General features: G+C 50.0%; 1 protein-coding gene across 1 annotated transcript in view; it reads left to right on the forward strand.

Moving 5' to 3' along the window:
- chd5 (chromodomain helicase DNA binding protein 5) overlaps nucleotides 1-16722 on the forward strand; it is a gene marked incomplete at both ends in the record, with an annotated part of 39879 nt that overhangs the window by 18354 nt on the left and 4803 nt on the right. The window contains 24 exons of the mRNA XM_084441319.1: nucleotides 98-304; nucleotides 1436-1647; nucleotides 1908-2039; nucleotides 2427-2535; nucleotides 3234-3425; nucleotides 3804-4004; nucleotides 4863-5000; nucleotides 5470-5591; nucleotides 6051-6224; nucleotides 7267-7408; nucleotides 7552-7683; nucleotides 8091-8208; nucleotides 8395-8519; nucleotides 8980-9244; nucleotides 9857-10029; nucleotides 10415-10589; nucleotides 11450-11536; nucleotides 12067-12155; nucleotides 12270-12403; nucleotides 13540-13684; nucleotides 14168-14330; nucleotides 14666-14745; nucleotides 15975-16182; nucleotides 16304-16678. Coding sequence (XP_084297445.1) covers nucleotides 98-304; nucleotides 1436-1647; nucleotides 1908-2039; nucleotides 2427-2535; nucleotides 3234-3425; nucleotides 3804-4004; nucleotides 4863-5000; nucleotides 5470-5591; nucleotides 6051-6224; nucleotides 7267-7408; nucleotides 7552-7683; nucleotides 8091-8208; nucleotides 8395-8519; nucleotides 8980-9244; nucleotides 9857-10029; nucleotides 10415-10589; nucleotides 11450-11536; nucleotides 12067-12155; nucleotides 12270-12403; nucleotides 13540-13684; nucleotides 14168-14330; nucleotides 14666-14745; nucleotides 15975-16182; nucleotides 16304-16678 — 3898 coding nt within the window. The remainder of the gene's footprint in view (nucleotides 1-97; nucleotides 305-1435; nucleotides 1648-1907; nucleotides 2040-2426; nucleotides 2536-3233; nucleotides 3426-3803; nucleotides 4005-4862; nucleotides 5001-5469; nucleotides 5592-6050; nucleotides 6225-7266; nucleotides 7409-7551; nucleotides 7684-8090; nucleotides 8209-8394; nucleotides 8520-8979; nucleotides 9245-9856; nucleotides 10030-10414; nucleotides 10590-11449; nucleotides 11537-12066; nucleotides 12156-12269; nucleotides 12404-13539; nucleotides 13685-14167; nucleotides 14331-14665; nucleotides 14746-15974; nucleotides 16183-16303; nucleotides 16679-16722) is intronic.

The raw sequence follows: 16722 nt of genomic DNA on the forward strand, positions 1-16722 counted from the left end.
ACAGCACTCTCGTTCTCAGTTCAGACATCAGTGCGAGAGTTTAGGGAGAATGAAGGGAGAATGAAGGGACGTCTAACCCCCCCCTCCTGTTCCCCAGTGCCCCCCTCTGAAGGGGAAGGTCCAGAGGATCCTCCACTGGACGTGGGGGGACCCCCCCTTGCCGGCTGAGCTGCCCCCGGGCCCCGATGGGGAGGCTCTGGACCCCCTGGCCAACCCCCCCCTGAAGGGCCACCCCGAGAGGGAGCTGTTTGTCAAGTGGGCCAGCCTCTCCTACTGGCACTGCTCCTGGGTCAACGAGCTGCAGGTGAGACACTCCCAGGATCACCCCTTATGAACCCCCTATGAACCCTTTATGAACACCCAATGAACCCCCATGAACCCTCCATGAACTCCGTATGAACCCCCTATCAACCACTTATGAACCCTTTATGATCCCCTATGCACCCTTTATGAACTCCTTATGAACCCCCTATCAACCACTTATGAACCCTTTATGATCTCCCTATGAACCCTTTATGAACCCCCTATCAACCACGTATGAACCCTCTATGATCCCCTATGAACCCTTTATGAACCCCCTATCAACCACTTATGAACCCTCTATGAACCCTTTATGAACCCCCCCATGAACCCCCAACTGCAGCCTATCTAGGCTTGATCCTCAGCATCTCCAGTGGGCCTGGGTCTCTGGGTGAACCATGTACAGGTGGTAAAGCAGGCTTATTTAGAGAAAATAATAACTCCCAGCACACTTGTCTTCTTCACTTGCAGTTAAATCAATTTATTGATAACAATGACCTCATGCCTTCGCACCAAAGACAACCTGAGGAAGGTCAGATGACGGAAACGTTATCAATAAGTCACTTTAACTGCAAGTGAAGAAGACAGCGTGCAGGAGTTATTTTTGTCTGCTAAGGTTGACCCTTGGTCTTCGCCAACGCTACAGATGTGCAAAAGTCGTACTCTTTCAAGCAGGCTTATTTCAAACTAGCCTCGTGAGACCATCCTGACCTCACGAGCTCACACTCCGTTTCTCTCGCCAGTCAGTCTGGATGCTCTCCATAGAGATCTGTTTGTGCCCGATCGGAAAACGACCTAGCCAATCAGCGTCTAAGAGGAAATACAAACAGCCACGCCGGGCGGGTTTAGGCGTGACGACAGCGAGGAGCGGTCGAAGTTAGCGCGTGATAGACGGTGATAGACAAATGGTTCATCCAATCACCTGCCGAGTATTTTTGGAGCCAGCCCTTTTCCAAACAGTTTCCAGCGGAGAGTTCCCAGAATGGCTATGCGAAGCAAACCATCTAACTCTAAAGGTTAATTTCAAACCACCTGGAAACCCAGTCATGAAGCTGTCTCTCTCTCTCTCTCTCTCTCTCTCCCCCTCTCTCTCTCTCCCTCTCTCTCTCTCCCTCTCTCTCTCTCTCTCTCTCAGTTGGAGCTGTACCACACGGTGATGTACCGTAATTACCAGCGGAAGAACGACATGGACGAGCCTCCTCCGTACGACTACGGGTCCGGGGAGGAGGAGCTGAACAATGAGAAGCGGAAGAGCAAGGACCCGCAGTACGCCATCATGGAGGAGCGCTTCTACCGATACGGCATCAAGCCTGAGTGGATGATCATCCACAGGATCATCAACCACAGGTCACACACACACACACTCACACACGTGCGTGCGTACACACATACACACAAACATAGACATACATACACACGCACACACACACACGCGCATATAGACACACACACACATATGCGCATACTGTACACACATTCACACACACTGATGAGCACACAGACGCGCGTGCGCAGACAGATCCACACACACACACGCACACGCACACACACACATTGACCCAGTCCTTGATGAGTTTTGACATTGCCTCCCCATGTGGTTCCTGCAGTTTTGACAAGGATGGGGACGTTCATTACCTGATCAAGTGGAGGGACCTGCCGTACGACCAGTGCACCTGGGAGGTGGACGACTTTGATGTCCCAGAGTATGACAACCACAAACATGCCTACTGGGACCACAGGTCAGCTCACACACACTCCTACTGCTCTCTCTCTCTCTCTCTCTCTCTGTGTCTCTCTCTGTCTCTCTGTTGCCCAAGGACACTTCGACATGTGGACAGGAGGAGCCGGGACTCGAACCGCCGACCTTGTGGTCATTGGACGACTCGCTCTACCTCCTGAGCACTCTCTCCCTCTCTCTCTCTCTCTCTCTCTCTCTCCCTCTCTCCCTCTCCCCCTCTCTCTCTTTCTCTCTCTGTCTCCTAATTTGCCCCACTACTCTTTCTCACCACTCTTCTCCATCTCTCTTTTTCTTCTTCTTCTCTCTCTCTCTCTCTCTCTCTCTCTCTCTCTCGCTCACCCTCTGTCTCATGCCCCCCCCCCCTCCACTCTCTGCTGTACCATGACAGGGAGCAGATGCTTGGGGAGGACCATCGCCCCCTGGTGGTGAGGAAAGGAAAGAAATCCAAAGACGAGCACCCCAAGAGAGAGATCCCCCCCGACGCCCCCATCATCGATGTGAGTGATATGAAGCCCTTATGAACCCCCTATGAACTCCTTATGAATCCCCCTATGAATCCCTTATGTCAGTGTGTACAGTATTAACAGGGGATAGACAGACAGACAGACAGACAGACAGACAGACAGGCAGACAGGCAGACAGACAGACAGGCAGACAGACAGACAGGCAGACAGACAGACAGACAGACTCATGCCTTCAACTCTTATTTGAAGGTGAGAAGGGCACTGTAGGCCAGGTTTAAAAAGCTAACTTAAAACCCTAGCATTTAGACCATCTTAAAGAGGCACAGTCACACTTGTTTTAAGTCAGTATTATTTGGATTAAATTATCATATTCTCTGTGTAGACCTTTTTAAAATCACTGTCAGTGTAGCCATTTCCCTGCACGCGAAAAGAAAAATAAAGCTCTGAGGTTTTTCCGCAATTTCCGCGATTTCGTCTTCCGTGTAGGGAAACAGATACACAGAGAATCCAAATAATATTAAATTAAACAAGCGTGACTGTGCCCCTGTAATCTCGCTGCTCTTGGTTTCACTATACATAAAAGGACATGTGAGCCTAACAGTCTATCTGCCTCTATTAACTGCAACAGGCTAACCATAACAGCCTGGGCCATGTCAATACAGTCTCACTGTACACACACGACTTGATACACACCCGTGTCTGGGTTCTCTCCCCTTCCTGTCTGTCTCCAGCCCACTATCAAGTTCGAGCACCAGCCCTGGTACATCAATGCCACGGGGGGCACGCTGCACCCCTACCAGCTGGAGGGGCTGAACTGGCTGAGGTTCTCCTGGGCGCAGGGCACCGACACCATCCTGGCTGACGAGATGGGCCTGGGCAAGACCGTCCAGACCATCGTCTTCCTCTACTCCCTCTACAAGGAGGTGGGTGGGAGAGTAGAATAGAACAGGTTAGGGTAGGGTCAGATAGGACCGTCGCTAGAACATTACATTACAGTCATTTAGCAGACGCTTTTATCCAAAGTGACTTACGATAACTGCATTTAACATAGGTAGTCAGTATATTGTTGCTTGCCAGAACTCACAAGTGCACCTAACCCTAACCCGAACCCTTTTCTAAACAAGTGACTAAGAGCATAATCTAGTGCTAAAGCCAAAGTGCTTTAGCACTAGTAGCAAAATATAATAACACAGGTACTGTAACTGACACAAGTGAAAATCACACGGCTTATTGAATAGCGTTCTTCCACAATGATTGGCTGAAAAGTGAACGATCATTAAAGCCATGACTGGTCCTCCCAGGGTCACTCCAAGGGGCCGTACCTGGTCAGCGCCCCCCTGTCCACCATCATCAACTGGGAGCGGGAGTTTGAGATGTGGGCGCCGGACTTCTACGTGGTCACCTACACGGGCGACAAGGACAGCAGGGCGGTTATCAGGGAGAACGAGTTCACCTTCGAGGACGCCGCCGTCAAGACCGGCCGCAAGGTGTTCCGCATGAAGGTACACCCCGGCATAGAGGGGACGATAGATATATATGCCGTTTTAGTAGATCGCATTCATCCAAAGCAACTCCAGTGATTGCGCTCGTGTTTTTGTGTGTGTGTGTGTGTGTGTGTATGCGTGTGTGTGTGCGTGTGTGTGTGTGTGTATATGACCCCAGCGGGTCGCGAACCAACGTCCTTAAGAATATTATTAGTGTCAAGAGTTCACCAACATGGTCCTCAGATGGTCCAATTTCCTGAGTTGTGAAGTCGTCTCTCTTCTTCCGACTTCGGTGTGTTCATGAGCTTTTAAGTCGTAATATGGGAACAACATGGATGCTACAAAGAAGATCATGTATTTTATTGCCCAGGGCATTTAATCAACCCGCTGGTAGCTGTTTCTGTTTTTTTGCATGACAATAAAGAGCAAAGGATTCCCTGAAGCACAAAGCTATTGCTTTACCTGACTTGTTGAATAACTTAAGCTAATCGAGATCACTCAACGTGGACAGCAACTAACGGTTACAACCTAATACCATATGGCTTACCTTACAAATTACAGGTGAGCCAAAAATAAACAGACTATTACCACCACTTCTAATTATTTAACGTACCTTTATTCGCTACTTCCTGCCTATGACGTCATAAGTCGGCAATCAGTGTACCAACATTTTCGCCCACTTGAGGGGGCGTTGGTGTGAATTTTCCCGGTCGGGAACTAATTTTTCAATGATCCCAACACCACGTGAATGCAGCAGTAGAGCAGAACACGGCTCTCGTAATTACACGGCTTTGAATCACGCCGGGCAACGCTACACCGCCGGTCTCTCTCCACTCTCACCACGTGATTACGGGTTTTCTGGTCGTCTCATGACAGAAAGACACCGCCATCAAGTTCCACGTGCTGCTGACATCGTATGAACTGATCACCATCGACCAGGCCATCCTGGGGTCCATCAACTGGGCCTGTCTGGTGGTGGACGAGGCCCACAGGCTCAAGAACAACCAATCCAAGGTAGCGCTGCCGCCCCCCCTTCCCCAACACACACATGGACGCACACACACAGGCACAAGCACACACACACACACACACACACAATATCAGACACAAGTTACACTTTACTTCCTGCACACAACGTCATGGATAGATGTCGTTCTTTTGCATTGGGGAAAATTATTCTATTAGATTTAGATTCTCATGCGATTGATTGATTGATTGATTGATTGATTGATTGATTGATTGGTTGATTGGTTGATTGGTTGATTGGTTGGTTGATTGGTTGATTGATTTCCTGTGATGAACTTTAGCTCCCCACCAGCATAGAGTTTATAAATGCGTACACTAAATCCATATTCTTGATTCTGTTTCCGATGTCTCTATCAGTATTTGAATTGGCATGGGCCGATTCAGCTAACTGAAAACCGTCCAAAAACAAAAACTGACCGACCCAAAAACATCCCTAATTTTCTTCCTCTGGGGTCAGTTTTTCAGGATCCTGAACGGTTATAAGATCTACTACAAACTGCTGCTGACGGGAACTCCTCTGCAGAACAACCTGGAGGAGCTCTTCCACCTGCTCAACTTCCTCACCCCCGAGAGATTCAAGTAAGACTCGCCCTCACCCCCGAGAGATTCAAGTTACGTCAGAGGTCTCCGAGACTAATCGGGTTGAATAAAGATATGGCACATGTAAATAGGAAGGAGTAATGGCTGTGAAATGAGGCCAGGCCACGTCTGGAGCAGCCAGCAGGGGACACGGCTTGGTGAGCAGCTAGGGGACAGCAGGGACAGGGGCGCGCCGGGGACTCCGCGTCTGGGGGAGCTCACTCAGGGAGCAGCCTTGAATGGGTTTCTTTGCAATCTTAGCAATGTTTTCAATCGATGCACAGTCACTGGTGTTACAAATTAGTATATTCATCACCCCCCCCCCCCCACACTCAAACACACACACATACACCAAAAGACAACCGTGTGCTTGCATGAATTACTTGCCTGTGTGCCTGCGTGTGTGTGTGCTTGCGTACCTGTGCCTGCGTGCGTGTATGTTCTCTCTCTGTGTTGCAGTAACCTGGAGGGCTTCCTGGAGGAGTTCGCCGACATCTCCAAGGAGGACCAGATCAAGAAGCTCCACGACCTGCTGGGGCCCCACATGCTTCGCAGGCTGAAGGCTGACGTCTTCAAGAACATGCCCGCCAAGACGGAGCTCATCGTCCGGGTGGAGCTCAGCCCCATGCAGAAGTTAGTCCCCCTCCTCCTTCCAGCTCTCCTTCTCTGACACCAGCTGTGTTCAAAACTGTTCTCTAGTACGGAAATAGTGGACTGAATAGTGTGTTCGCCATTTTCTTCTAGTGTCCGATTTCCCTCCGGTTAATTTGACTAACTATATAGTCCCCTATAAAATACCCACAATTCACAACAACTTCTAGTGAACAGGGGATGTACCCTATAGTTCCTTGTTCACTACACTACATAGGGAATAGTGAGTAAGTGAGTGAGTGAGCAGTTTGGAACACAGCTACAGTATTGTCTTTTAGTCTTCCGATGTGGCGGAGCGCCCGGCTGGGGATCCCAAGGTCCCCGGTTCGATCCCAGCTTCCGGAGTGTGCCGAAGTGGCCTTGAGCGAGCCACTGCACCCCAAAATCGCTCACGTGCGGCACGGTGGCCTAGTACCTAGCACTGGCGCCTCACAGCAAGAAAGTCTCCGTGCCTTGCGGAGTTTGCATGTCCTCCCCGTGTTCACAAGGGTTTCCTCCCTAAGAACCCAATACGAAAAACATGCAGAAGGACAGAGGCTCTGAAGTCCAGTCCTGACCAGGACCCAGACTGAACACTTGGACTTGGTCCCCGGGCGCCCGTGGAGGAGGATAGCTGGGATGGGTTAAATGCAAGGAAGAGGTTCCACTGGCGACTGCAGATGCATGTGTGTGTATGTTGTGTGTGGTTGTCGCCACTCATTTCACTGTGTGTTGTGTGTCGATCACCGTGTGGCGAAAAAAAGAGCCTCGAGGTCCCAAATGATTATTAAGCAGGAAACGCACTGAGACAGCTGAAACTGTAAAAGTCCTGAAATCTGGCTTCTTCAGCGCAGATCGACCTGTAAGCCCCTACCTACTGCAATGCATGTGTGGAGATTTATCGAAGGCTTCGAGATCTCCACACGCGCATACTTTAGAGAACAGGTACAGTAGGATAAGTAGGCCCTAGGCGTTGATTTGGGACCAGGCCCAGGCCTGTCTGACCCACACAGGAAGTACTACAAGTTCATCCTCTGACCCACAGGAAGTACTACAAGTTCATCCTGACGCGGAACTTTGAGGCTCTAAACTCCAAGGGTGGAGGCAACCAGGTGTCTCTGCTGAACATCATGATGGACCTGAAGAAGTGCTGCAACCACCCCTACCTGTTCCCTGTCGCGGCCATGGTGAGGAGTGTGTGTGTGTGTGTGTGTGTGTGTGTGTGTGTGTGTGTGTTTATGAATGAAACGGTTGGCACAGATAGTTTTTCTCTTATGCACGAGAGTCCTCTGTTCTCTCATTGGCTTGTCTCTACTTCCTGTCTGAACAGGAAGCTCCGGTACTGCCTAACGGCTCCTATGACGGGAACATGCTGATCAAGTCGTCAGGCAAACTGACCCTCCTCCAGAAGATGCTGAGGAAACTCAAGGACGAAGGTCACAGGGTCCTCATTTTCTCTCAGGTACCGTGAGGATGGTTTGAGAAGTTTGAGAATTGAGCTGCAGCCGTTGGGTTCTGATACCTCTAGGGCCCTATTTTCGCGCCTGGGCTAAGTGCTAAGGGCTAAGTTTCAAACGTTGCAAACTCAATATTTCTCGACTCTGCCAGAGTTTGGTTTGCAATGAAGACAAATTTTAAAACGTCTTCATTGCACACCAAACTTGGCGGAGTCGAGAAATATTGAGTTTGCAACGTTTGAAACTTAGCCCTTAGCACTTAGCCCAGGTAAATATTTGCGACGGAAAAAACGTAGCACTTAGCACTTGTATAGCACTCGGAAACATGGCCCCAAGTCAGATAGGCTGGCTGTATGTTTATGCGTCGTGTGAACATGACAGTTGAAGTTCTGTCTCGGTCTCCATACCTCAGATGACCAAGATGCTGGACCTGCTGGAGGACTTCATGGAGTACGAGGGCTACAAGTACGAGCGCATCGACGGCGGCATCACCGGGGCTCTGAGGCAGGAGGCTATAGACCGCTTCAATGGTGAGTCTACACACACGCATGCACTGCACGCACGCATGCACACACAGCGACACACACACACACACACACACAAATGCACACACACACATCGACACACTCGCACACACACACACACACACACACACACACACACACACACACACACACACACACACACACACACACCGACTCTCTTCCCCTCCATAGCTCCTGGCGCCCAGCAGTTCTGCTTCCTGCTGTCCACACGAGCCGGAGGGCTTGGAATCAACCTGGCAACTGCCGACACCGTCATCATCTACGACTCGGACTGGAACCCTCACAACGACATCCAGGTACACACACACACACATAGACACACACATAGACACACACAAACACACACCGTCATCATCTACGACTTGGACAGGAAGCCTCACAACGACCTCCAGGTGCTGGTTTGAGTAACCAACTTTCAAACACATACAGTACTGTACAGTACACATATTACATACAGTATGACATTCTTGATCTCTTTTTGCACCTCTTTCTCTTTCTCTCTGTCTCCTACCCCTCTCGCTGTCTGTCTGTCTGTGTCTATCTCTCTCTCTCTCTCTCTCTCTCTCTCCTGTCTCCTACCCCCCCCCCTCTCTCTCTCTTTCTCTTTCTCTCTGTCTCCTACCCCTCTCGCTGTCTGTCTGTCTGTGTCTATCTCTCTCTCTCTCTCTGTCTATCTCTCTTTCTCTCTCTCCTGTCTCCTACCCCCCCCCCCCCCCCCTCTCTCTCTCTCTCTCTCTCTCTGTCTCCCGCCCCCAGGCGTTCAGCAGGGCCCACCGCATCGGCCAGAACAGGAAGGTGATGATCTACCGCTTCGTGACGCGCGCCAGCGTGGAGGAGCGCATCACCCAGGTGGCCAAGAGGAAGATGATGCTGACCCACCTGGTGGTGCGGCCCGGTCTGGGCTCCAAGACCGGCTCCATGTCCAAGCAGGAGCTGGACGACATCCTGAAGTTCGGCACCGAGGAGCTGTTCAAGGATGAGATGGAGGCCGCCGCCAGGGCCATGGGCCGGCACTCCATGGGTGAGCGCCGATCGTCCTGCTGTCGCCGTACAAGTGAGAGAAGATAACTACCCTCAGATCGACCACTAGACGACTAGCAATTAATGATTGTGGTAAAAACAAGCATGCAAACATGTGTGTGCTTGTAAAACTACCCTTGTGGGGCCCAGATGTCCCCACAAGGATAGTTTTTATGGGCCCAATAAGGTTAGGGTCATTTTAGGGTAAAAGGTTAGGGTTTAGGGCTTGGGTTACAATGCAATTATGGTTATAGGTAGGGTTAGGGTTAGTGTTCAAAGTTTATGTTTAGGGTTAGGTTTAGGGTTTTTCTGGGGCTATAGGATTAGGGTTAAGGTTAAAGGTCAAAGTTAGGGTTAAGGTTAAAGTTAGGGGTCAAAGGTTATGTTTAGGGTTAGGTTTACATTTAATGGCTACAGTTAGGTTTAGGAATCCCACAAGGATATGAATGCTAAATTGTGTGTGTGTGCGTGTGTGTGTGTGTGTGTGTGTGTGTGCGTGCGTGCGTGCTTGTGTGTGTGTGTGTGTGTGTGTTTGTGGTGCGTGTGTGTGTGTGTGTGTGTGTGTTTGTGGTGTGTTTGTGTGTGTGTGTGTGTGTGTGTGTGTGCGCCCCAGGTGACATAAAGGATGGAGAGGAGGGCAGCGTGATCCATTACGATGACAACGCCATCTCCAAGCTGCTGGACCGTAGCCAGGACGCCACGGAGGACACGGAGATCCAGAACATGAACGAGTACCTGAGCTCCTTCAAGGTGGCCCAGTACGTGGTGAAGGAGGAGGACGGAGAGGTGAGGGACACACACACACACACACACACACAAACGTAGACACAAACACACACACAAACATAGACACACACATGCACACACACACACACACACACACACACACACTTTCAAACAGCAAGAAGAAAACGGAAGCAAACAGCACTGAAATAGATTTTATGAGTGTCCCTGTTATGAATCCTCACGGTGTGTGTGTATTGCATGTTTGTGTGTGTTGCGTGTGTGTGTGTGTGTATTGCGTGCACATGTGTGTCTGTTGCGTATGTGTGGGTGTTATGTGCCTGTGTATGCATGTGTGTTGCGTGCATGTGTGCGTGTGTGCGTGTGTTATGTGCGTGTTTATGTGTGTGTGTTATGTCCCTGCGTGTGTGTGTGTGTGTGTGTGTAGGAGGAGGTGCAGCGTGAGATCATCAAGCAGGAGGAGAACGTGGACCCCGACTACTGGGAGAAGCTGCTGCGCCACCACTACGAGCAGCAGCAGGAGGACCTGGCCCGCAATCTGGGCAAGGGCAAGAGGATCCGCAAGCAGGTCAACTACAACGACACCACGCAGGAGGACCAAGGTTGGCCTCATGCACCCCGCGGCCCGGGAACCCAACCTGGTTCGCTCGCATGGCTGTTTCTGTGGTTAACGTCTGTCAACCCCCATCCTCACCCCCCCCCCCCCCCAAAAAAAAAACTGCTCCTTCACTTCATGTTGATTGTACTGTGGAGTTACTTTGGAATCCACATCCATGTAATTTGGTTAAATTATACTTTTAACTTCTAAGTCTATGACCGCTGCAGTAGATGTGCAATAATATAGAGTTCTAGTGATGAAATACTAGAATTGAACGATGTCCACATCGAGTCCCTTTGTAGCAGGCCTCTGATCTCCAGAGTACCACGGCAGGTATTTGGACGTGAGAGTGGAGAGGGCAGTTGGAAGCTCACAGCTCTCCTATCCCAGAGATGTGAAGTGAGGGCTGAGAGCCTGTCATGTCTGTCTGCTACAAGTACTACAGCGGGAGTCAGCCTGCCCTCTAGTGTTCTCCAGCAGGAAATACATTCGAGGAGGTTTTGCAGTGTAGAGTACAGTATACGCATGGCATGCCTTCTCTGGTGAACTGCAGCGCTGGGGCGCCCTCTAGTGGCCTCCTGCAGTAGTGAATTCAATTCAACTTTATAAGTCCCACTAGGAGCAATTAGTTTAGAGCAGCAGTTGCATACAGAACACATTAACATTAAATCATCTCACAACAAGTAGCCTACACCAGGAGCTGTACACCAGGAGCTAAAAACTGGAAACAAACCCATTTGATAACCCTGAGTACCTTGAAAAGCGCTAATTATATAATACAATTCACCAATGGATACCTTGGAAGGCGCTGTATAGCCTAGAATGCACTGTGCTGTCTTCTCTCTGATCTGATCTGTGGCTCAGAGTGGCAGGATGATCTTTCAGACAATCAGTCCGAGTACTCCGTGGGCTCCGAGGACGAGGATGAAGACTTCGAGGAGAGGCCGGAAGGTGGGTGTGCCCCCCCCTTCCCCCCCCCGCCATCCCGCCTCCCACCCAGTATACAGTTAGAGTTACAGTTAGTTACTTAAAAAAATGTGCATGGCTATGATCACGATTCATAGCCTGGCTAGCCTAGCTCGATAGCAAAATGCCCCGACTCAACCTAGCTAGTTGTTGGCTGTGAGTATTTAACGCTTTAGACTAGATCAATACAATATAATGACATCAAATAACAGTATATACACAGTGGACTTACACTTAGTTTGCTATTCTTGCACTTTGCCTTCAGCACTAGATTATGCTCTTAGTCACTTGTTTTAGAAAGGAGAGGCACTTGTGAGTTCTGGCGAGTAGTAATACATTGGCTTTTCCTATGTTAAATGCAATTATTTTAAGTCACTTCGGATGAAAGCGTCTGCTAAATGGCTGTAATGTAATATAATGTAATGTATACCGATAGCTAACAGGCCCCGAAGCCTGACATTGGTGCGAGGCTGTGGAAAGACGCGCTGACCAGGCAATGCTGGTCTCTCTTACAGGAGGGCGGAGACAGTCGCGTAGGCAGCTGAAGAGCGAGAGGGACAAGCCTCTGCCACCCTTGTTGGCACGTGTCGGGGGCAACATCGAGGTAGGGTGCTAGACCTGACCTTTAACCTTTATCCCTGACACATGCTGAGTGTTGGCTCCGGCCGGGCGGGCGGCAGAAATGCGCGGCACCTTTATTCCTGTGTGTTACCGCCAGGTGCTGGGCTTCAACGCTCGCCAGAGGAAGGCGTTCCTCAATGCCATCATGCGCTGGGGCATGCCCCCCCAGGATGCCTTCAACTCCCATTGGCTGGTCAGAGATCTGCGGGGGAAGAGCGAGAAGGAATTCAGGTACTGGTGTAGTGACTGTCCTGTCCTGTTTCCTGTCCTGTCCTGTTTCTTGTCCTGTTTCCTGTCCTGTGTCCTGTCCTGTGTCCTGTCCTGTTCTGTCATGCCCTGTCCTGTTCTGTTTCCTGTCCTGTTTCCTGTCCTGTTTCCTGTTTCCTGTTTCCTGTTTCCTGTTTCCTGTTTCCTGTTCTATCCTGTCCTGTTTCCTGTTCTGTCCTGTCCTGTTTCCTGTCCTGTCCTGTCCTGTCCTGTTTCCTGTCCTGTTCTGTCCTGTCCTGTTTCCTGTCCTGTTTCCTGTCCTGTATTGGTCCTGTTCTGTGCGAGTAAATAACTGTGTTCGAAACTGTTCTTTATTACAGAAATAGTGGACTACATAGTGTGTTCACTATTTTCTTCCAGTGTCCAAATTCTCAACAGTTAATTTGATTCACTTTACCTTCACTTCACTTACCTAGATTTCATAGTCCCCTGCCTTCCCCGTGTCCAGCTCCTTCCCACTCTGTGTCACCAGCTGTCCCTATCCAGCTAATCCCACCCCTTTTTACCCTTGGCTCTCTACTTTCTGTTTCCCCACCTCTGCTTTGCGGCATTCTCTATGAGCCTGTTCTGCTAAGAGCTTACTGTGCTTTGTTATATGATTCACTTAAATATCATATTATAGACTACAGGGATAGCTAACATATAATGGGTTACCATGTAGGCAACATCTCTGACTATTTATCTACTCTACTGATAGTCATGTCTCTCCTATGAAATATTTATGTTTATTGCTCTGTAAATGTCCTTAGTCAATAGACAAACATTTTCCAGGAGCTTGCTCGATCGTCTTGTTGAGAGAGGTCAGGGAATAATTTTTACAGCTCACCTTTCTGGCCCCTGGGTGAAACTGTTTTTTTGCTTCCCTCTGGCATATGTAGGGGTGGGACCTATGCCCCCCTCCCCGCCCCCCCCCCCCGCCCCATTGCTCTCTGTAAAGCGCATTGTGTTGCCTCTGTGTATGAAATTTGCTATACAAATAAAGTTAGATTTGACTGAACAGTGGAGATAGCCTGCAATCTCTCTGAGTGAGTGAGCGGTTTTGAACGCAGCTAATGTTTACATACTAAAATAGGTGTGTTAAACCCCTCCCCTTCTCCCAGGGCCTACGTGTCTCTGTTCATGAGACATCTGTGTGAGCCTGGGGCGGACGGGGCAGAGACCTTCGCCGATGGCGTCCCGAGGGAGGGGTTGTCTCGCCAGCACGTCCTCACCAGGATCGGCGTCATGTCCCTGGTCAGGAAGAAGGTACCACATGCCTAGCCAATCACTCACTGGGACACAGTCACCTAGCCAATCACACACTGATACAGAATCACCCAGCCAATCAAACAATGAGACACATTCACCGATCCAATCTGCATTGGCACACATTCATGTAGCCAGTCACGGATTGATATGCAAACGTCAAGCTAATCAAACACTGATACACAGTCATCTAGCCAATCAGGCACTGGCACGCAGTCACCTAGCCAATCACACTTTGATACCTAGAAAATCAAACCCTAGCACACAGTCACCTAGCGAATAAAATAACAAAACTGGCTTGGTGTGTGTGTGTGTGTGTGTGTGCGTGTGTGTGTGTGTGTGTGCGTGTGTGTGTGTGTGTGTGCGTATGTGTGTGTGTGTGCGTGTGTGTGTGTGCGTATGTGTGTGTGTGTGCGTGTGCGTGTGTGTGTGCGTGCGTGCGTATGTGTGTGTGTCCATATGTGTATGTGCGCGTGTGTGCAGGTGCAGGAGTTTGAGCATGTCAACGGGAAGCTGAGTACTCCAGACCTGATTCCTCTGGGCCTGGAGCTGAAGAAGCTGACGGAGAGCCTGTCCTCCGACCCCAACACCCCTGTCCCTGCCAGCCCTGCTGCCACCCCGCAGCCAGGCACTCCCGTGCCACCAGGTCAGAAACACCTCCGTAGGAGGTTAACAAGCGATCAATCGTTTGATTGATTGATTGGTTGGTTGATTGGTTGATTGGTTGATTGGTTGATTTGGTTGATTTGTTGATTGGTTAACTGACAGATTTGTTGATTGGTTGATTGGATAGGTGGTTGGTTGGTTCCTTGATTGATTGATTGATTGATTGATTGCTTGATTGACCTTAATGAAAATGACGAACATATACAACCACTCTAGAATCCCTAGAAGAAGACACTCTCGCCTTGAGTATTACACAGAGAACAGAACATAGGTTGATCAGACTCTTTTGTCATGATTGTTGTGGTATTGTTCCAGAAAAGACAGACTCTACCTCAGGCCCAGCTGAGGACAGGGACACCACAGAACCAGACAGCAAGAAGCAGGCGGAACCAGAGGTCAGTTCACTTTATGCCTTGTGGTCCACGCTGGTGGACTTCATCCCTCTCTGCTTAATCCCTCTCTGCTTCATCTTCTACTTCAGGGGTAATCAAGTAAAGTTCTAAGAGGTCCATTTTGACAAAGTGGCCTCAAGCCAGGGTCCGGTGGTGATGCGTGTGTTTTTTATGCCTTAAACACAGATTTGCATATTCCTATCAAATTATTGTATAGCAGCAAGTGTGTTACTGTGAAATACGCATGGAAGTTAAAATATTGTTCACTTCAGTTGTATGGTCCCCAACTTACTTTAAAATCAAATGAAGTAGGCTACATTTCAACAATATTTCAACCTGTTTATTGACACTTCACATTTAGGAGGGATTTCACATTTAGGAGGGATTATAAATAAAAAGTAGGCTACTATAAACTTGAGTAAAAGGAGGTCTACATTTAAAACAAGGTAGCTTTTGAAATATATGAGACAAACAGGTTTAGAGCTACCCGCGGTGAGAATGAATATATACAACTCAGTCCATTCTTGATGGTACGCCCTATTTTCAACATCTATTTTTCTTATTTTAGAGGACGGCATGTATAGGCTGACGTTACTTCTGTCTTGTAGTATCTCACTTCCCTCTTCGTTTGTCGTTACGTTTCTCTGGTCATGCAGTGTCCAACTCCAACTAATGTTAGCAAGGAATCGCTCTGATAACAGTAACGTTAACGATAGCTAGGCTGTCACGTGTAGACGTTGACATCAGACAATGAACGAGCAGATTCGATTGGCTAGCGACGCGTGAGATAGTAAAGAAATGCCGTAAAAAATACTACAAAGGCTGCGCAGGCTCAAACTAGTTGCCTACGACGCTCCGTCAAAAGGGAGAAATCCTCATTGATTTATCGGGTTATGACGTGGTCCGGATTGGATGGCCTCACTTCCATCCACAATACCAAGGCCTCTGATCTCTCTCCTCATGGTGTCCCTCCATCTCTCTCTCTCTCTCTCTCTCTATTGCCAGCCCTTTCATTCTCTCTCCATCTCTTCCTCTACCCCTCTCTCTCTTTTGCTTTCTGTCTTCTCTCTTTTTTCCTCTCTCTCTCTCTCTCTCACTCTCACTCAGACTGCAGTCAGCACAGTCGTAATTGTATGGTTTTAAAGAGTTTGGTGTTTAGTTTATTGTAAGAATGTCTCAATAAAGGGCATCAACAGTCTCTCTCCCTCTCTCTCTCTCTCTCTCCCTCCCAGACTGCGGTCAGCACAGAGTCGTCCTGTGGGTCGGAGAAGGCCCCCGACGCTGACGAGCCCAAGTCCGGCTCCGAGGACAAACCGGGAGAGGACAAGGACAAGGACGGGACAGATACGCCCTCCTCGGCGCACACGGACGCGCCCGCCAATCCCAAGGAGCCTCCATCGAAACCGACGGAGCCCTCCTCCAATCAGACCTCACCCAAAGGTGAGCCGCATGTGTTGTTTGTTTGTTTGTGCTGTTGTTTGTTCATGTGTTGTTTGCGCTGTCGTTTGTTTGTTTGTGCATAGAGAGACCGGGGGTCACGCTGTGTTCTGTCGTCCCACAGCCGAGGCCTGCAAGGAGCCGGCGAAGACCTCGGAGAGGGGGGCGGACCCCGCTGACCCCCCCCAGGGGAAGGCGGAGGAGAAGGAACACAAGCCAGGTGGGAACGGTGCGCCCGGCCAAGACCCCCGCGGCGTAGAGCGCGTCCAGGGAGCGCGCCCGGAACGGTACTCATCCCCCTCCTCCCCCGCCCCCCGCCCCTCGTCCGTTCTCCCAGCAGGGCCGGAGGAGGTGAAGAGCGAGGAGCCGGCGGCGCCGGAGGGCCGCCTGAACGGCGAGAAGGAGGCGCAGGACGAGGCGGAGGAGGCGGGCCGGAGGGAGGACAAGGGCGGCTGCAAGGCCCGCTTCATGTTCAACATCGCAGACGGAGGCTTCACAGGTGAGGGCTGCTGCGACACAGGTGATGACCCTGCTTATTGTTGT

The sequence above is a fragment of the Borostomias antarcticus genome (genome assembly GCF_949987555.1).
Source record: "Borostomias antarcticus genome assembly, chromosome: 7".
Classification (NCBI taxonomy): domain Eukaryota; kingdom Metazoa; phylum Chordata; class Actinopteri; order Stomiiformes; family Stomiidae; genus Borostomias; species Borostomias antarcticus.